This window comes from Grampus griseus (genome assembly GCF_964374135.1).
Source record: "Grampus griseus genome assembly, chromosome: 18".
In the NCBI taxonomy this organism is placed as follows: domain Eukaryota; kingdom Metazoa; phylum Chordata; class Mammalia; order Artiodactyla; family Delphinidae; genus Grampus; species Grampus griseus.
This window is the reverse complement of record NC_139012.1, coordinates 58,969,886-58,991,317: the sequence shown is the minus strand read 5'-3', so window position 1 is coordinate 58,991,317 and position 21,432 is coordinate 58,969,886. Positions and strand designations below refer to the sequence as shown.

At 40.2% G+C, this 21,432-nt stretch overlaps 1 protein-coding gene across 1 annotated transcript in view; it reads right to left on the bottom strand.

Annotated features, from left to right (window-relative positions):
• COG3 (component of oligomeric golgi complex 3) overlaps positions 1-21,432 on the bottom strand; it is a 57,360-nt gene that overhangs the window by 9,876 nt on the left and 26,052 nt on the right. The window contains exons 15-20 of the mRNA XM_082675528.1: positions 18,239-18,363; positions 15,016-15,105; positions 11,276-11,396; positions 8,422-8,510; positions 8,178-8,312; positions 2,280-2,355 (exon numbers count right to left, since the gene is read on the bottom strand). Coding sequence (XP_082531654.1) covers positions 2,280-2,355; positions 8,178-8,312; positions 8,422-8,510; positions 11,276-11,396; positions 15,016-15,105; positions 18,239-18,363 — 636 coding nt within the window. The remainder of the gene's footprint in view (positions 1-2,279; positions 2,356-8,177; positions 8,313-8,421; positions 8,511-11,275; positions 11,397-15,015; positions 15,106-18,238; positions 18,364-21,432) is intronic.

The following is a 21,432-nucleotide window of genomic DNA, read 5'->3' as shown; positions in this document are numbered from 1 at the left end:
AACTCAATCTCGTGAGTTTAGCATGGAATGACCCCAAGAAGGTGATCAAGTCTGCATGAACCACTAACCCCGGGTTCTGGGGGCCCAAGATAAGTTTCTAGACTGTCCCTGGTGCTCCCACCCCAAAGACTTAAAAATCTTTGACATTTAAGTGTGGGCTTCTCGTATTACAGATCAAGAAAAAGCAACTCCATAGCTCCTTGAGGCTAAATGAGACGGAAGATACAACAACTAGGTAAACTGAAGTGTCACTGCTCCATTTGCCAGGATCTCCTCACTTAGAAAGAAACAAAATGTTTTAAATGACAAAACAGCAAGCCCTATTTCATCTAGTCTTTCTGTCAGTTTCCTTTCATCTACTCCTGCTTTACTAATGACAATTCTAGTAATACTTAAGAGCACAATACACCTAACACTAGGAGATCTATCAGGACTCCACTTGAGAAAATGACAGCGCCTATTTTGAGAAGAGAATCTTCCCAAAGGGGAAAGAAAATACATTAATTACGCATCAAGCCCCTGGGCTTAGCTGTACTAGCTATACTTATGACAATTTGGTGGTTTCTACCTATTTTAAGAGAGATTTATTGCACCCAAGAGTTTCATTTACATTAACGTTCAAAATAAAATCAGGTCCTATTTCTAAATAAGCTCTGTAAATGACAAACCTTGAGCCAATAGCCCAATTAATCCAAAGATGATTAGAATTCCTTCTAGAATCAGTGCTGAGTTACAGCCTGACAAGCCTGCTCCTGACCCTGAGGGGTCAGAACAAGTGATTACCACCAGGCTCACTATGGTTAGAATTTCCAGTATTGTCAGTAAAAGACTCTGGTTTTCTGTCTCTTGACAGAATATACTACTGCATGAAGGATGCTCTCTGTCCTTTAGTAAGATGGCAAAGATTTCAATCTCATATACAACACAAAGGTTTAAAATAATAAAGTCAGTATAATATTCACTGTCTCCATCACAGTAAACAAAAGGCCTAAAGCATGTCACAAAGTTTATTTGCAAAATAAAGCAAATCAATGCAAATCTATATTGACATCATCGAAGTTCACATGACAAATTTTTGAAATAAAATCCTGCCTTCCATTCAAATACCAGTGATAATTCTCTATGCTTACAAATCTTCCTAGGAGATACATAGCTACTCTTACAACTTCTTTGTTCTACTTCAACTTCAAGTTAACCTGAGGCACTAATAAAAATAACTGAAAATTTTAGAATGGCCTCAATTCTTTTTCCCAGAAGAAATAAATACCTGACAGACATGCATTCTTTCATTATGGGAAACCAATCACGTTAAAAACCTAATTCCAGTTTTGGGTGCCTGTAGACAGTCAATTTTTTATGGATGCTAAACCAGAATCATTCTTTGAATCTCTCTCACTATGAGCAAAAAGCTTCCTACCAACTTGGACACAGCTCATCCATAATTAAAACACTGATTCTTTCGGCATCTTGCCCTTCTTAGTTTCAAAGGATCTCTATCACAATATGGGCCAGGGAATGGCCAGAAGTATCAATCTAACAAAATGATTTATTCTGGTTTAATGACAACTTAAAATGTCACAACATGAACCAAAAATAACCCACAAAACTAGTCGTGATTTTCAATGTCTAATGTTAAAGAGGGAAAAAAACACCTTCTAGCACAAAAAAATTTACATTTAGGAAAGAGTTAAGACTGGAAACAGCTCCAGCACTTCTGCCAATCAGTGATAGAGCCTGCCAATTCCTAAATGACACCACAGTTTTATAATTTTTTTCAAACACTCTAAAACATTAAAGAGGATGTAACTTGCTTAAAATGTAATGTCCAACATTTCTTCATATAATACTTGGGAACAGTAGCATTCTCTCCATTAATTTCATACTACCAAACACAGTATTTTCACTCTAAGACAATGAAAATCAAGTGTACAGAAACCATCACACTCAAAGCATTTCCATCTAAGCCATATTTTATTTTTAACTGTGTGTGTGTGTGTATGTATATGTATGTATTGATGTATGTATGCATGTGTGTGTGTGTGTGTGTGTGTGTGTGTGTGTGTATTTTAATTCTTCCTTTCTTGGGATGCTTGTTGAAATGCAAGTCGTGTTGGCTCAATTAAGACCTGTCAGCTCCAAAATGAATCTTGCGTTAACCTAAACCACAGCAGGAAAGTAGGAAGTAGGAAACCAACTTCAAGCTGTCGGAGCACGGCTATATAAATGCAAATTAACTGACATCCTAAAAAAAGAAATCCCAAACAGTAAAACGTGGGTACCTGGTTGAGCCCAAGGCTGCTGAGAGAGAGTATACTTGGGTCCTCCCTGACTGGCCATTGTGTTTAGTGCTGAAACCTAGTAGAGGGGACAAAAGGAAAAAAGTTTCATTTCACTGATGACAAATTAAACTAGTTCTGCTCTCATAATATACACCATTTGAACATATGAAAGCATAATGATAATCAAATGTGCAGCCCTAAAAGAAAATGCATCATATCTCATAGTCCTTTACAACCAATAAAATATTTTAGCAAAACTTCTGTGATTTCGAGGCATACACTGTTTTGCAAAAAGAAAACCATACCAATGTCCTGAGGCATTCAGCCTGAAACATTTCAGGGTAGGAAGACAAAAATGAAGACCAAGAGAAACGTCAACACAAAACAGTCCTCTCTTTCAGTGGACTGTTAGGTTAACATTAAATTACTATCGTATGTTATTAGAAAAATGTCACAGCAGTTGGACAAAATCTCCTTTATATACCTAGAGGGTCCTTTCCTTCGTTACAGGCAGAGAGAATGTTATTTAAAAAAAAAGATTTTCAGATAGCATCAAAAAGCACATTTGACTAGCCAGTGTTCTAGGTACAAGAATTGGATGCCCACCCTCTATTCACCTCTCAGCATCAGTACAGAGAAGCAAAACCATACATTTAGCTTTCGGACAAGAATGTTCTTAAGATGGCAAATTACGGTGCGGCTAGGCTGCAGCTAGGGAGTGTGAAGGACAGAAATGCACAAAACAGCTGTAAAAAATGGACTGCTAGGTGCCAACGGTCCAGGCCATAACATGTTGGCCTCAGCAGATAGTCTCATTAGAAAAACCTGAACACCAACTTTTTAGATTTCTCATAAAGAAGGCCACACAAATACTTAGGCAGAGGATGGGCACAGACAGGATATAATGTTAACTCAGGCCTCTTCAGCCCTCTCTCTATTTCTACCGAGTTCATATTCCTGGACCACTCTAGGCCTTTGCTCATGTTGCCATGTAGATAAAATCACCCCTTTCCACTGTCACTCAATTCCTCTCTACGTCTTTACTTTTTATTGTGAGATGCAGCTTTTAAAAGTGAGTCATAGGGGCTTCCCTGGTGGTGCAGTGGTTGAGAGTCCGCCTGCCGATGCAGGGGACACGGGTTCGTGCCCCGGTCTGGGAAGATCCCACATGCCGCGGAGCGGCTGGGCCCATGAGCCATGGCCGCTGAGCCTGCACGTCCGGAGCCTGTGCTCCGCAACGGGAGAGACCACAACAGTGAGAAGCCCGTGTACCACAAAAAAAAAAAAAACAAAAACAAAAGTGAGTCATACATACGATTATAGGTTAGACAATGCTAAAGAAAAACATGTTCATGTTTAGTGTATATTATCCCAAATATTTCCCAACGTAAATATATAAACATGCTAATGTGTCTACATTTACAAAAGTAGGAACACAGTGCTCTAAAAACTTTTTTCTCCACTTAAATCTAAATCCTGGACATTTTTCTGTATCTAATTGTTATGCTTTAATAGTAATGGCTGGCTGTATGCCACTGATTGTTCCAGAATTTAACCAATTTCATAAAGACATATATTGTATATAACTATTTTTATACTAAAAGCAAATACAAACTTGTATACTCATCTCTATTTACTACCTAGATAATATACTTATCTTTAAGTTAAACCTCAAGGAGAATTTTCTTCAGAAGTTTTCCCCAATTAGCCCCATCGTTTTTAAAACCCTACAGGATGAAGACAGACCCATTGTCTCATAATGACATTGCTGTATACATCTTAATGTTTACATATTTTCCATCTTGATTTCCCATTAGGTTAAAACTCCTTGTGAACAGAAATTAAATTTATAGGTCAAATTCTATTACACACACTATGCTGAGGAAAAAAAATTAATTTGTAGTGTTGCTGAGGAAATTAATAACACTTCAGAGGGAACATTAAGAATAAACTTGCAATACTTTAGCAAACTGCTTGAGAGGAATACAAGTCTGAGTTTTTAGCATAAACTGGTCCCACAAGGGGAAACACTTTTAGCTTAGCTATAAACATGAAATTATACTTCCTTTAAAATGCTTTCATTCAGATTTTTTGCAAAAGCAAAATCTTCACTGCAAATCTGTCACATTTTACTATAAAATAACACTTCTTCAAGCACTGACGATGTATGTTTATATATATAAAATCATCTTTCGGTCCCCATAATAACCTTAAGTAGGGAGGAAGGATGCAATAGCTATCTCCACTGTAGAGATTAGAAACTGAGGCTTGGAGAAGCTAAGTGACCACTACCATCCCAGTCAGGAGGTGCAGAGCTCAGCTTTCCTGCCTCGAAATGCTATGCTCTTTCTACTACACCCAAGACGATTCCAAGCCCTACTTAAGAGTTTGTTTCAAGCAATATTTAGTACAATAAAATTCTAGGACATAAAAAAAGTATCGACAGTTTTTTAGTTTTAGAAAATAACTGACCCAAATGTTTTGATATGAACCGCCACCCCCAACACTTAGAGAACAGTATTACACTCCCTAGGGCCATTCAAATACTGAGAGAAAAGATTATTTTTCAAGGAGCAAGAAACAAGGCAATAGTTCTTCTAGAACCATTTTCTTGTTCTCAAGAAATTTCATTATTTTATAAAATAAAATTTTATAATTTTATTGTTCTCAAGAAATTTCATTAACTGCATCTCAAAAAAGAGAGCTCAAGGAAGGAGCTACATAAACAAAAAAGCCAATTTACAACAGGTGAAAGGGGACCAGAATCACACCTGGAGTCTTCAGGCTCAATAAACAAGTCTTCTGACAACCTAAGAACGTTCTCTATACACTCTCACAGCTTGTTTTATTAGGCAAACCTATATATATTTTAAAAATCAGTCCAAACTTAGAAACAAGCTGAGGACATTATGTTGATGAAGCTTACATCCAAATAGCAAATACTGAGACCTACAAGCATACATCCAAATGAAAGATGAAATACTCTTTCCTTTCTGTATCTATGGATACTGCTTTTCCTGTGATCATTTATCAAGGTACAAGAACTGGCTGCCTTACAATGCCAATTATAATAAAAGGGGTATAAGATTCTGCACTTGCACAATTACCTTTAAAGAAAATTATTTTAAGGTTTTAAAATCATTTACTCTGTCTCTGCTATTCAGAATACTAGTAACATTGACCCGGTGAAACGTGAAAAATGTTTGGTCCACAAACTCTAAGAAATAATGTCTTAAATGATCACGTATATCTGTATGAACTCTAGTGCTTACAATGCACGTGTGCGTGCTTGTGCGTGTGTGTGCATATATATCTTTACCTCTGACCCACTCTATGCCAACAGGACAGGGGAAGAAACCTAAATTTGGAATAAGATAACATAAAAGGGATGCCGGGTCCTCTAAGCCGTAGTATCTACTAAAGATGCTCACTGAACAGTAAGGAGCAGTGAGGGACCAGGGTTGTAAAAGGAAACATGAGGCAACTGTGAATAATCTGAGTAAGGTCAACATAGAGTGAGCAGATAGAGGCGGGTGAGGGAGAACGGCAGGGCCTTTCCCTCTCCCAGTCCCATACTGAGAGAAGTATAAAAAGAGGTGCATGAACAGCTATACAGGGGTCCCTGCTACAGACGTGTAGCATGTCCATGGAGGGCCATTACATAATTCAGACTTGGAATACATATTTTCTACATAAACCTCTAATTTTTAAAGAATGTTCGTAGTGTCCAGAATCTTCCAAATGCCCAGAGTTATACCAGATTTACCAAATTTATACTAAGGTCAACTTGGACAACTACCATCAGTGAATTTTCATTCTCTTGACTTCTAGGAAAACTGTGCTTTTCTAGAAAAAACCCTTTAATGGCAGATTTCATTATAACCAACTTGCTTATATCAGAAGGTTCGTTCTGCTGCTCTGTTATTGCAAAATATTAATCTACAGTATTTCCCACCAGTGGGTGCTCTCCCCAAAATACTACAATCTACAAACTAGTTTTCCATGAGGACAATTTCAGTAAAAACTATGATGACTGGTTTGTAACTTACAAAATATCCATACTTGCACCATTTTTTTTTAATCAAAAAGCTGGGAGAAAACATTTACACCACCCTCCTTTTATATTTCTGTGGTGGGGAAAAACACACACACACACATTCCAAATACTTGATGAATGGGCTAAAAGCCACTAAACAAGTAATATACCTCAATGATAAATAATAGTTTAACACTTCTATATTTGCTTTTTTGGTATCATTTCTTACTTTCAAAAACTAATATCTTCTGTCTTTATCACAGGACCCAGCAACAAGTTACCAATGTCTCCCCAGTTAAGACTCAGATAAGTAAATTTGAGAAAGAGGGCTGTCATATTTTTATTCTTTTTTATGTTATGTTATATGTCCTCTAACACAAGTCTGGACAGACAGTAGAGGCTTAATAAATGAAAGTTCACTTCAAGACTTCTTAAAGATCTTTATGAGGTAAGTCCTTAGTAACAACACTTAGGTTTTTTTAAAAAATGATTATGTTGCAACAGGAAAAGTCAAAACTGCCATGATCTGATTTTGCCTTTGCTGGCATTTGCCAGTTGATGGATTCTAGCTAGGAGACAGAGAAATAGATTATTAAAAATCCATATGTCTGGTAATTAACAATGCAATGATATAAAATCTTCAATTCTCAATTATCTACACAAAATGAAAGGGAAAAATAGTATGTAAAACAAAGAGGAAAATAAATCACCCATTTAAGTAACAGGAAACCCTGATAGACAGGACTGTGATTACTGCCACGCAGGTCCTAATCCAGGAAAAGTGAGAGTCCCAGACCACATGCAGGTCCCTACAATGTGGATAAAGAGAACAGAGCTAACCAGAGGTCTGCTATAACTAACTTTGCAATATTTGCACACTTTCTCTTAAAACTGAAAAACTCTGCAAGCATACCTAAAAGTCCAAACCAAAAAGCTTCCATAATAGGGAACACGGTGATTTCTTAGACAGAATCATTAAGACATGGGTTTACTGTCTTTTTCTTTTTTTAAAAAAATAAATTTATTTTATTTATTTATTTTTGGCTGTGTTGGGTCTTCAGTGCTGCGTGCGGGCTTTTTCTAGTTGTGGCGAGCGGGGGCTACTCTTCGTTGCGGTGCGTGGGCTTCTCATTGCGGTGGCTTCTCTTGTTGCGGAGCACGGGCTCTAGGCGCGCGGGCTTCAGTAGTTGCGGCACGCGGACTCAGTAGTTGTGGCTCACGGGCTCTAGAGAGCAAGTTCAGTAGTTGTGGCGCACGGGCTTAGTTGCTCCGCGGCATGTGGGATCTTCCGGGACCAGGGCTCGAACCCGTGTCCCCTGCATTGTCAGGCGGATTCTTAACCACTGCGCCACCCCTACTGTTTCCTTCTGCCAAGGTTTTCATAAGAGGGTAATTCAAAATGCAATCTAGGGGCTTCCCTGGTGGCGCAGTGGTTAAGAATCCGCCTGACAATGCAGGGGACACGGGTTCGAGCCCTGGTCCCGGAAGATCCCACATGCCGCGGAGCAACTAAGCCCGTGCGCCACAACTACTGAACTTGCTCTCTAGAGCCCGTGAGCCACAACTACTGAGTCCACGTGCTGCAACTACTGAAGCCCGCGCGCCTAGAGCCCGTGCTCCGCAACAAGAGAAGCCACCGCAATGAGAAGCCCACGCACCGCAACGAAGAGTAGCCCCCGCTCGCCACAACTAGAAAAAGCCCGCACGCAGCACTGAAGACCCAACACAGCCAAAAATAAATAAATTAATTAATTAAATAAATTAAAAATGGATTTCTATTAAAAAAACAAACAAACAAAAAGAAAACAAAATGCAATCTAGGGAAGAATTCACAATTACCCAATATGCACCAAGGTCTATACCTTTGTCAGGAACTCCTCCAGCTGCTCTACGAACAGCTTGGTCTGTTGTTGAATAAACTGCTCACAGGCCGATTTCAGATGACGGTCTACATCTTTTTTAGAGTCAAGATAATGTTCTCTTATCTCAGGAGTACCCTTAAAGAGAAGATGACAGTTTCCTCCTGTTTTTATGTGCCTAGAAATTACCAGACATGTAAAAAATATCGTTTATCTCCCACCACCAAGAAAACAGACTCCTTCTCACCTCCAACAAGAACTCTATCAAGGCATTGTTGCTATTCAGCCTAAAAAATCTTGGAACAGTCATAGGATTCAGGATTTTAAATGCTGCATCTGTGAAACAAAATTACTCATCCAGTGAACATGTACAGTTTCAACAAGAAGCCAAGTTCCTATTTCAGTGTGTAAACATATACTAGTTCTCTTATTACCACAGAGCAAGAGGGGTTTCATTTCCACCAAGTCACCTCCACGAGTGGATAAGGTTAGTGCCAACAACGGCTACAGCACTCACACACAATTATCTTCTAGAACTCAGAATTGCAAAATGACTATTAATCACAATTATTCATTTATAGAAAAAAAGAAAAAGGATAAATGGTAATCAATACCTTAAAATTTCACTGCTTTACTTTTATGATGCTAAATAGGTTTTTTAAGAAAAATTCATATACTTACCCAGCTTCCTTTGTTTAAGATCTGGCTGGCACAGAAATTTATTCATTTGAAGCAGAGAATAAACTAATGTGTCAGCCAGAAGAAAAACACCAAAAGGACATATTTACCCCTTAACCTCCAGACTAATTAGAGTCTTTGCAAAGTACAAATAGGTCTCATTGATGTTCAAATGCAATAAGGTATAACGTTAGTCATGAGAGGTTAGAGGCTTAAAAGTAAAGATAGCAAGTATTATTAAGTGATAGTCAGAAAAGATCATTTCTTTGCTTTGCCTTGGCAGGCTGGAGAAAGCAAAGCATGAAATGCTTCCAACCCTGGTTTTACAAGAACACACCAGACTGTACTCCCTGCCTTGATCCTGATCTTACTGGGAAAACAAAACACAAACAACACACCTCTCTATCAGATTCAGAGTAAAGCTTTAGTAAATGACTCTTTGTTTCTGCTGTCTTTTCTGTAAGAAACCTGAACAACTGTAGGTGATCATATGGCAGGATTACATAACCCTCATAAGGTTTTAGGGAAAACATACTTTATACCAAAATTTGCCAAAATTTTAGAGTATTTCATTTTCTCACACCTCAGTGGATCTGTAGTAGAACGAAGCAACAAATTATGAATTAGAAAAAATACAAAAGAAAATAGATCAGCCCTGCTTCGTCCCATTACTTAATAAAGTAAGGACTATCAGCGCCTGGCATTCCTCAAGGTTAAGGCACTATTTCCACATGTCACACTGAAAGGAAAGCAGGAAATCAACCAGAATGGCTGCACGATGGCAGCCTCTGATGAGAATAAACTAAAAAATTTATGCATTCTGTAAGGGCAAAAGCCAGAAAATCTGGCTGCTGTTTAAAAACAAAATTACAAAGTATATGAATAACATACAGGCTTACTATCTAAATACTAGCAGAGGGCTTCCCTGGTGGCGCAGTGGTTAGGAATCCGCCTGCCGACGCAGGGGACACGGGCTCGAGCCCTGGTCCAGGAAGATCCCACATGCCGCGGAGCAACTAAGGCCGTGCGCCACAACTACTGAGCCTGTGCTCTAGAGCCTGCCAGTCACACCTACTGAAGCCCACGTGCCTAGAGCCCATGCTCCGCAACGAGAGAAGCCACCGCAGTGAGAAGGCCGCGCACCACAACAAAGAGTAGCCCCCGCTCGCCACAACTGGAGGAAGCCCGTGCGCAGCAACGAAGACCCAATGCAGCCAAAAATAAATAAATAAATAAATGTCACCAGAACCAAAAGGTATTCCCTGTGGTGAAAAGGAGAATGCATTAGGAAGAGAAAAAGAATAAGCTGTTTTAATATGACTCATGATGAGACGACTTGGCTCTCAGGTGAGTTAAATCAAGTCCGCTATTTTATAAACACAGTCATTAGGAAAGTAAGAACCTGCTCCTCTTGGAAATCCTATTATGTGGAGTTCCTCTAAACCACAGAATACAGAAAGTAATTTGAATGGCTATGAATTTTCTCAATTCCCCCAATACATAAACGAGAAATTCATTCATTCCATAAACAGACGGCTTAAGGTGTTAGAGCTTAATTCTCTTGGAAATGGTTAAGAAAAGATAAAGTTTAGATAAATTTGTAAGTAATTAAAGGAGATGGATATTTATGGTATATCCTTAACTGTTTAAGATCAACATCTTAGAAAATAACTACTTTGATCTTTTAGAAATCATCACTTGTTAATTCAGTCAGAAACGAACCACCAGGATGGATGAATCACCTTTCCCAAGATGATTCCATGTCTATTACCAACTCAAAGGCCCTATCTACATGATTACTTAACAACCAATTGATTTAATAATAATACAACTTGAGTTTATTTAAGCACCTTAAGCTTACAAAAGCACTTTAATATGTATTTTCATTTATTTTCACTCTTAATGATATTGATACTCTGGTGAAAGCATCTCGACAAGCGGATTCTGCTTGTTTTACACAGGGTAGGGAAGCTAAAACACACATTTAAGATCACAAGAGCCAGGAAATGATGGGCCAGGCACAGAACCTGACTCAGACTCTTAGGTAAGTACTCTTCCTATTTTACCCAGCTGGCTGTCTCAGTTTCTATGAACTAACAAACTCAACGCAATGTTTAAAATCACTCCAATTAGCTGACACTCTTAGGTAGTTATTATAGTGATTTTTCACTTTTTAACTCGTTATGGTAATATGTGGCAGAGTCTAAGAGAGGCAATCCTCTTTTGCAAGCTGAGATGCTCAGATATAGCTCTCTCCATAAAGAAGATCCAGCGAGTTAGATGTAGCTAGGATGCTGACAGGCAACACGCCTAGCAAGCAGAGCATGCATGCAAATTGCAGATGAACATACGACAAACCTATAACCTGTGCTGACACATCAGGTCCAGCACACCCAACTGTGCCAGCCAGGACAACGGAGTACCTCTAGTTTTCTTGAGGTCCAGGGAAATTTCCTTAATGGTGAATTCAGTGTGAAATGGAGCGATCTGTTCACGGAGAATCAAAAGATGCTTTATTAAGAAAAGCTGTCCATCAATCTGAGTCTAAATTGAAAGACAGAAAAATGGATATTATCACAGGTGAAATAAAAATAGGCGCACATAAAACACATGTTATTAATCAACATTCATCTATCTAGGTCTATGGCCCTTAGCCTAACTATATGGTACCAATACTCCTTTGTTGTGCGATGAACTCTTCCCATATTTCCATGTTAGAATTATCTGGAAAAATCTTGCTTCAAACTCTTACTAACTCTATCACCTGTTCTATTTAGTAAACCCAAGGAAGTAAATCAGACAAAAAGGTTGTAAAGCAACGCATTTAGAAAGAGAAGGCAAATCTACTCTAACCTGGTGCAGAAATAGAAGAAACCACGTGGTCCAGTATCAGCACAGAGCAGGAATTAAAAGCTCCAAGTACGAGCACGACTCTGATCTCCCAGGGCTTCCTAGTTTCTCTCAGGAACCTGGCTTTCACTGTTTGGTCAGAGTGGTTTCAATACACAGAGTATCAGAAATACTCATATTTATATAGAAGTACAAAAGGAGCCTCCAAATGCAAAATGATTTGGGGTTACCATTTTGGATTATCCGGCCAGCAACAGAGCACTGACTGCGTACACCCCGGAGAGGCCCTGCATTTCCTTCTACCCTCTCAGGACTCATCCACAAGAGTCTTGTGAATCAAGCTTAGTTCTCAAGCTCCGATCCAGTCCCAAAATAGTGAATAATCATGGATGGCCCTCATTTCAGAAAAGAGTCTGTATATTAAGAAAAGCTAGGCTATGTTTGCTCCTTCTTGCTGTTACTCAAGACGCAATCTTACTTTGAAAATATTTTTAATGAAATTATACTGCATTAGGAAAAGAATAAAGTTGTCCTTCAGTAAGCAATACAGGCATACCTCAGAGACATTACGGGTTTGCTTCCAGACCACTGCAATAAAGTAATTATCACAACAAAGCTAGTCACATGAATTTTTTTGGTTTCCCAGTGCATATAAAAGTTACATTTAGGGCTTCCCTGGTGGCGCAGTGGTTAAGAATCCACCTGCCAATGCAGGGGACACGGGTTCGAGCCCTGGCCCGGGAAGATCCCACATGCCGCAGAGCAACTAAGCCCGTGCGCCACAACTACTGAGCCTGCGCTCTAGAGCCGGTGAGCCACAACTCCTGAGCCCGTGCACCTACCCGTGCTCTGCAACAAGAGAAGCCACTGCAATGAGAAGCCCATGCACCACAACTAACAGTAGCCCCTGCTCACCACAACCAGAGAAAGCCCACGTGCAGCAACGAACACCCAATGCAGCCAAAAATAAATAAATTTATTTTTTTTTTAAAAAGTTACATTTACACCATACTGTAGTCTATTATGTGTGCAATAGCATTGTCTAAAAAAACAATGTACATAACTTAATTTTAAAATACTTTATTGCTAAAAATGCTAGCCATCTTTAGCAATAAAGTATTTTTAAATAACTATCGTCTGAGCCTTCAACAAGTCGTAACCTTTTTGCAGTAGTAACATCAGAGATCACAGATCACCATAATATAATAATGAAATCTGAAATATTGAGAGACTTAACTAAATGTGATACAGACACACTAAATAAGCATATGCTGTTGGAAAAATGGTGCCAATAGACTTGTGCAATGCAGGGTCGCCACAAACCTTCAATTTGTAAAGAACAAAAACACCCTGCAGTATCTGTGAAGTGCAATGAAGCGAAGCACAATGAGGAGGTGCGCCTGTATAAACTTTAAAGAGGTTCTTAAAGTGACTCTCCTCTGTTCTCTCTCCCTGCCTCCCTCCCTCCTAAATAAACACAGAATCAACATGGAAGTGCGATTTCTTTGATGGAAGCTCACTGTGCTCTGGGACACAGAACGTTAGCTAAGTAGGAAAAGCTACACATTTTGAATGCTCGCTCTATTTTCAAAAGGACTAACAGCTCCAATGGAGAAAACGGTATAATATAGATTGAATTTACTGAAGCCGTTGTGATCCAGCTTTGTGTTAGTTTACTGATATACTAGGTACTCGATTTAAGTATGTAAGAAGAATTTCTTGCCCTAAGAAATTCTCTAAGACATTAAGCCATTTTCATTGACCACTTTTTTAAAAGTTGAAAGGCAGAAAGCATAAACTCAGTCATGAAAATAAATTAGCTAATTCTTACCAAATTGAGGGCTTCCTCATACACACTTAAGCACCTTATAATATGAAGGAAACTGAGTTAATAAAAGAGAATAGCCTTACAGGCAATGAGGGCAAAAGACTGAATAATCAGAAGGCTTTTCACTCCCCCCTTTAAAAAGAGGACAGTGGTACAAGAGGACATAAGTATATGAACTTTTTTTTTCAATTAGGTCATTTTTTTCCTCTGATAATCTAAGAAATTATCACTGTAAAAAATGTGGAAAGTAAAGGAAGTGTAAGGAAAAGAAAGAAAAAATCATCTATAGTCACCCAAAAACTTTCACCGTTACTTTTTTTTTAACACATATGTTCATTACATAAAGTCATAGTGTATATCTGATTTGTATCCTGTGCTTTTTTTTGCCTTAATATATTTAAGTTAAATTTTATTATTTCATTTTTTTAAATTTAATGTCTGTGTAATATTCCACTATATGGAATATACCACAATTTACTTAACCATTTCCCTAATATTAGACAAGCGTTTCCTAATTCTACCTACCATACCATAAAAAAATGTGAGAGCTCAGACTTGGAAATACTTTTTAAACTTCAACCTGTCTGTCTATAACTTAACTTTTCATTCTCTTCTAGTCCCCCTGTCAAAATTTCATTTCAACTCTCGATTTCATGAATGGGAGCATATGGTGGTCACAAAGATAGAGCTTTTCTATGGTCCCAAATTCTTTTGTGAGATTTCTGTTTTTTGGTTTTAATTTATCTAAAGTCTTGAAGTTAGAAACCAAGTTTATAAACCTGGAAGTCCAGAAAGGTTCACAGGTTTGAAAACTCCCAGCAGCTATGAAATTCTGGCTGGACACACCCCAGACAGCTTCCTCCCTGTAGGTGGCAACATGTATTCTAAGTGGAGAGCAAGGTAGAGCAGCACTCCGAACAAGACCTTCTGAAAAAAGTCTCAGGGGCCGTGGGAGAAGCACACGTCAACAGCCTTCAGCCCCAGACCCCTTCTTCTCGATTAAAAACTCTTAAGTTACAAAATCATGGCAACTACTTCTAGTCACATAACCCACAGGCCACAACTGCCTGTCTTCCAAACTGACTGGCTGATTCCCTCCAAGTGAGGCCATTCAACTCTTTAAAATGTCATTGCAGGGATGATTATAAATTGCTACATTTCCTTGAAAACACTGTTTTGGTATTTCGAGGAAACAGCAGTCCAGTACCTCCCAGTTGCTAAGGCTAGAACAAGAAACCTTCATCCTGTAGAATTTATAACCTAAGTATCACTTCTGGCACTTTAGCAAAGCTGGCACTCTCATATAGAGCAGTCTTTATTGAGCACTAAAGTGAAGTACTAGCTTCTCTCAAAGGGCCTCAAAATTAAATCATATTAAACAAATCCTACTGCCAAAATGGCTTTAAATTTCTGTGCCTGTAAATTAATGCTGCATCCCACAATATTACTATAGGCGATAAGATTTCATCTAACACTCCATCAAACCTTCTTTTTGCTGATAGACTCTGATGCTCCAAGTAACGACTGAACGCAGGCCGCCAAGGCTTCTTGTGATAATCCTTGGAATACTGCCCTCTGGTGAAATAAAAGAGAAACATCACCTTGCAGCACTTCAAAAACAGAAAAAAGGAAAATCATAGGCTCTGAGTACAGCCTGCTTGCCCTCATCTGACGGATTAATTTATTACTACCAGTATTCCTCCTGGAGTTTCCTATTCCCATGCAACCTTTCTAGACCAGCACATAGTTTCCTAATTTGCATCTCCCAAAACACTCATGTGAACCTTCCACAATATTTCCTGAGCACCTATTTCATGCAGCTCTGTGCTAGATGCTGGAAGTACAGTGGTAGGTTCACAAGGCAGATGTGATTCTGACCTCATGGAGCCCTCACTCCAGCATGATCTCATGTTACAGGCTGTTTTTTAGATACATAAAACCAACTTTATAACAAGGCCTCGGTAGGAATTCCCTGGCAGTCCAGTGGTTAGGACTCAGAGCTTCCACTCCCTGGTCAGGGAACTAAGATCCCGCATGCCACGTAGCACGGCCAAAAAAAAAAAAAAAGCCTCAGTAAATCCACTTCTAAAAATGCACCCCAAGTAAAATCAGTACTGTATTCTAAGATTCATGCACATGGCTCTTCATCACAATATTATTTAAAACAGCAAAAAAACCTGGAAATAACTTAAATGTTCAATGATAGGAGGCTGACAAATAAAATACTAGTAAATCTAAATTATAGAACACTGTGCATGAAATCAAAGAATGCTAAATAGGAGGTGGTGCAATTCTTATAAAACATAATTAAGTAAAAACAAAATCAGGTTACAAAATAGAATGTGAAGCATGATTAATTTAATTCTGCCATTTCTATATCTTCCTAGAGGTGTGGGATGTTGGTCTCAGAAGGGACTCCTGTCAGTTCCCTTGGAACTGATGGATGGGTAGGAGCAAAATTTTTATTATTAGGCCCTGTTCTGGGCTCTGGGCTCATACCTGATGCTTTATTCTCTTTTTGTTCCGCTTCCCTAACTTCTGTTTCTCGTGAGGCTACTGTATAGTAAGAAGAGATGAGGGCTGCCTCTTGCTAGGAAGACCGAATATGCGCAGCTTAGATTGAGGCCCTCTCTCCTGCTCAGCCTTGATGGGGTTTTCATTGGATTTGTCTCTCCTCACCTTTGATTGGTAAGATAGAGAGGGAGAAGATTTGGATGTAAGCTAGGTGAAAATGTAATGGGCAGGCCTAGGGCAGACAGGCAGAGTAACGTCCTTGGGCCCACCTCCTGTGGCTAAAGTTCCTGTTAAGCACCTAAGAGGCTTCACCAGGGTCTGTGATGACAATGGGTTCTATGTGGAATGTGGCTCTGCATTATTTCCCTTGGGATCCTGGCTCCACTGTAGGAAGTTTCTGAATCCCAACCTAACACCATCATTCAATACACCTCCTGGGGGGACCTGGGGAAGAAAAACTGCCAATGTCCAAACCCCCCTCTGGAAGAGATCTCAGCAGCTGGGCAGAAGGCTGAGACATCTAATTCTGCAGAGGTGATCTGGCCTCACCCCTAAAAGTCCCAGAACTGAGCAAAAGGCACTTTCTGGTTGAATTTCAAAATCTCCAAGCACAAACTCCAGTAACGATGCAGTTTAAAACAGACACCAAGTCGTGAGCACTCTAATGAACGAATGAGTCAACTGTGCAACTTTGCTCAGGCCCGAGGACTCTGAGGTACAGCGCATCTCAGAGTGGGCGGAGATATACATGTACCCTTCTGAACCATATTCTTAAGAAACAGTGGCATCTGGACAATTCATTACATGACCATTATATTTAATCACTTCTCTCTATATGCTGTTTCAGTTGTAACAATCAAATTAATTTTTTAAAAGTGAATTAGGGAATTCCCTGGCAGTCCAGTGGTTAGGACTCCGTGCTCTCACTGCTGTGGCCCGTGTTCAACCCCTGGTCGGGGAACTAGGATCCCACAAGCCGTGCGGCATGGCCAAAAAAACAAAACAAAACAAACAAACATATAAAAGTGAATTAAAATCACTGATTTTTATAAACTATTTTGGGTTTAACACTGACAATAAATGAATGTAGACAAATCTGATCATTCAGGGATTGATACTCATATCTTTAAGCTGGAATGCTTACAATAAACGTTACCTAAAATAAATGCACAGTATAAGTATAAGGGTACTGCTGATTTTAGCAAATAATTAGAATTAGTCCAGGGTTAGAAACATGTAGTCCGACAACTACTTGTTAAGGAAGCTGATTTAAACTGAGTGCGAAACTAAAGTAGTTGCATTTAGTACTAAATGTATATTATACCCATGTGACACTGGACATAACCTTTCTGCATCTCTTTTTCTTCATCTATAAACTAAGACAGATGAATTAATCAGTAGTTTTAGCCATAGACGCCTATAAGAAACGATAAAAGCTATAGGTCTTTTCCTCAGAAAGACACAAATACAAACATACAGACAAAATTTTACACACAACTTCAAGGTGTTCACAGACTACCCAAAGCCCATTAGAGCAGCGGTCCCCAACCTTTTTGGCACCAGGGACCGGTTTCGTGGAAGACACTTTTTCCACGGATGGGATCGGGGGTTGGTGGTTCAGGCAGTAATGGGAGCGATGGAGAGCGGCAGATGAAGCTTCACTTGCTGGCCCGCTCAACCTCCTGCTGTGCGGCCCCGTTTCTAACAGGCCACGGACAGGTACCAGTCCCGGTCCATGGCCCGGGGGCTGCGGACCCCTGCATCAGAGGATTCTGAGGGTCTACAGAATGCTCAGGTTAAGAATCTCTAAATTAGGGGGCTTCCCTGGTGGCGCAGTGGTTGAGAGTCCGCCTGCCAATGCAGGGGACGCGGGTTCGTGCCCCGGTCCAGGAAGATCCCACATACCGCGGAGCGGCTGGGCCCGTGAGCCATGGCCGCTGAGCCTGCGCGTCCGGAGCCTGTGCTCCACAACAGGAGAGGCCACAACAGTGAGAGGCCCGTGTACCGCAAAGAAAAAAAAGAATCTCTAAATTAGATTGATCTTAAAGTTATCTCTGTATCTAAAAATCTTATTATTCTCATCTAATACCAAACAAAATATATTATATCAAGATCTTAAAATTTAAATTAAACAAATATTTTAAGTGAAAGAGCACGCAATTTACAGTAAAGATATAAGAATTTACACACGTACATCTATACATCTGTACAATTTGGAGAGACAGACGAGAGTTCGTCGAACTGTAGGATACCACATTCCATGAAGATCTGCTGGAGAAATTGTGGTCTGTGCTCTAGGACTGAGAGATTCGGTTGAACCTAAAATCCCAAATGGAGAAGAAGACATTTCACACACGGAGGTCTGTCTTATTTGCATAGCAATTATAAACTGTTAGTTCTCACTAGCTATCAATGGCTGGAGGTATCCATTTTCTCTAGCCTCGCCTTTCATCGAGAATGCCAAAGGGAACCTAAATCAGTGACAGGTGAGATTTAACACACTGAGAACGCACGTGACTACACACATATGTACACTCCAGCCTCACGCATTCAGCCCAAGTTGCTCTCTCCGAACTGTGATCGATAATCTTCATGGACTACATGAGCAGTATACACATACTGGAGAACACCATGCAGCCAATAAAAAGGAGACAGGTCTAGATGCCGTCACGTGGAAGCAAGCGGGAGGTGGGGGAGTGACAAGAAAACAAAGCACGTTAAGCAGGAAGATTAATCGAAGCCGGTCTGCCTGACAGCCTGCCTTCCATGTGCTCAACTCCGTCACTTATAGGCCTACTTAGTGTATGTAATTCCCAAGTGACCAGAGCTGAGTGCCCTTCCCCCCACCCGCCCCACCCAAAAGGTAGCCCCAGCAAGCATGAGGAGGAGCATGGGGGGCGGTGCCTGAGCAGAGACACGTCTGTAAGGGATGCACCATCACTCTGGTGGAGGGACCAGAGTTCACACGAGCCAGGAAAGTGCAGCTGGGACCATACTTTGGGACAAGAGGGGATACTGAAATATGGACTGGGTATTAGAGCACATCAGGAAACATTACTAAATTTTTTAGTGCAATGATGGTTTCTGGTTCTGTGAAAGATGCCCTTTTTTTTTTTTTGGAGAGGTGCTGAAATACTCAAAGGTAAAGTGGCAATGATGACAATAACTTACTTTAAAATGATTAGCAAAAATATATACATAATACGATAAAATCTTAAGTATTGAATCTGGGTGGTGGGCACAGGGGTTCATTGCAACATTGTTTATTTGAAATTTTTTTAATAATAAAAGAAGAAAAGTAAAGCCAAGCAAAACAGAATTCCTTTTTTAAAAAAAGAGCTAGAGGGAATTCCCCTGGCAGTCCAGTGATTAGGACTCTGTGCTTCCACTGCAGGGGGCCCAGGTTTGATCCCTGGTGAGGGGAACCAAGACCCCACAGGCCATGTGGTGTGGCCAAAATTTTTAAAAATTTAAAAAGAGCTAGATCTGCATATGCTCAGAAGGAGAACTGCTGCTTGCAGAGTGGATTTATGCAGGAAAGGGCAGAGGGCAATGCTGAGGGCTGGTGCTTTCACTTCATGGTTCTGTAAGCTTAGTTCTTTTTCAAAAGCATATAATACTTGTAGAATTTTAAAAAGCTCTTCCATAAGGCCTTACTTTAAACTAAGATACCTATGTTATAAAAAAATTTCTTAAGGAAAAAGAATAAACTGGACAAATTATATCACGGAATACTCAGGAGGTTAAGTATCCTTAGTTGTGCTAAGAATGAGGATATCTGCGGGATTCCTCCTTCAAAATAAAGAGCCAAAAGGGTAAAGAGCCAAAAGGGTACTCCCAAATTAAAGTTTAGTGCAATAAATGTATTTATGTAGTTCAAAGTCAGAAGTCAACTTACTTGTTCATTTTTTCACTCTCCTGAGAAGAAGAGTTAATAGCTAAAATAGCTGACTGGGGAGAGTTTATTTACACAGCAAGTCGCCAGGTAAGGTGCCTACTGGCTGCCTCTTCTGAAGAGCTGAGCAAACCCGGTAGCAGGGCTTCTGCATCGGCTCCCGCCGTGGGCCCCCACCACCCTCCCTCTGCAAACCTGCCGCTGCCCTCACTTCTCCATGCAGAGAACAAGGCCCATGCGTTCTGAAGACACTCATCGTCGGCCTCCTCACACCGTGGGCCCTCCACCAACTTGACCTGACACTACTCCCATGACATGAACATCACATCACTTGAAGGCCTCACTTCAGAGCAATCTCATTTTCTCACTTCTGACATACCCTGGAAGCAGGAGAAGTGATTACACTCGTTCTTTTCTTTTTTGCTCCCCTTGCCACCAGACTCAGAGCCTTGCTTCCCATCCCAAATTCCATGTCTATTCTGAACAGCGTTGACAACCTTAGGGATGACCCATATGGTTATCCTTGCCCGTCTCAACTCCAAAGACCTTCACTTCCATCCCTGCACCCCCTACTCCAGACACAGTTTCTTATGACTTTCTTTCAGAATTGCTTTCTACAGACCTTCTTATACTCCAAACTATTCCACCTCTTAATCATGAAAACTCAGCATCCCACCCTCTAACCACGATATCCTCCCATTTCCTATTTCTCACCTCTTTACTCAAATCACTCTGCCGACCCCTCCTCCTCTGGCTTAATCACACCCTCTGACCCCTCTGGCTGTCCTTCCCCTGTCGGCCCAGCGCACCCCCTCCCTCCATCTGCTCCTAAGACTCTCTCCCCAGACTTCTGTTACTGTCACTCTACTCTCTGTCCTGGCTGATCTCATACAAGTCCGAAGCATCAAGGGTCCTCACTCTTTACCTCTGAATCAGCTGCCCCTTTATAGCTCTAGAGCTAGTGCTGTCCAAGAGGACTCTTATGTGAATCATAAATGTGACACATTAAAACGCCACATTAAAAAAGGTAAAACTAGTGGAACTACTTTGAATATATTTTATTTAACCTAACAGATCAAAAATCTCATTATTTTAACATAAAATCAATATAAAAATTACTAATAAGATACTTTTTATTCTTTATTTCATACTAAGTCTTTGAAATCTGTTGCGTATTTACACACAGCACATTCGGACTAGCCACATTTCACATGCTCTATGGCTCCCGTATTGGACAGCGTAACTCTAGATCCATTTAATACAGATCTCTCGGTTGTTCCACATGGACCTTACTCAATCTTCCTTAGCCCCCATATCTAGTGCGTCACCAAATTCTACTGATTCACACTTCTAACTATATCCCTCATCTATACACTTCTCTCCATTCCCCCCCATCAACGCCCTGGTTCAAACCACCTTTACCTTTCAGATGGAAAAACACAACAACATCCTAACCAGTCTCCACAGCTCTACCAACAACACCTTAATGTAAT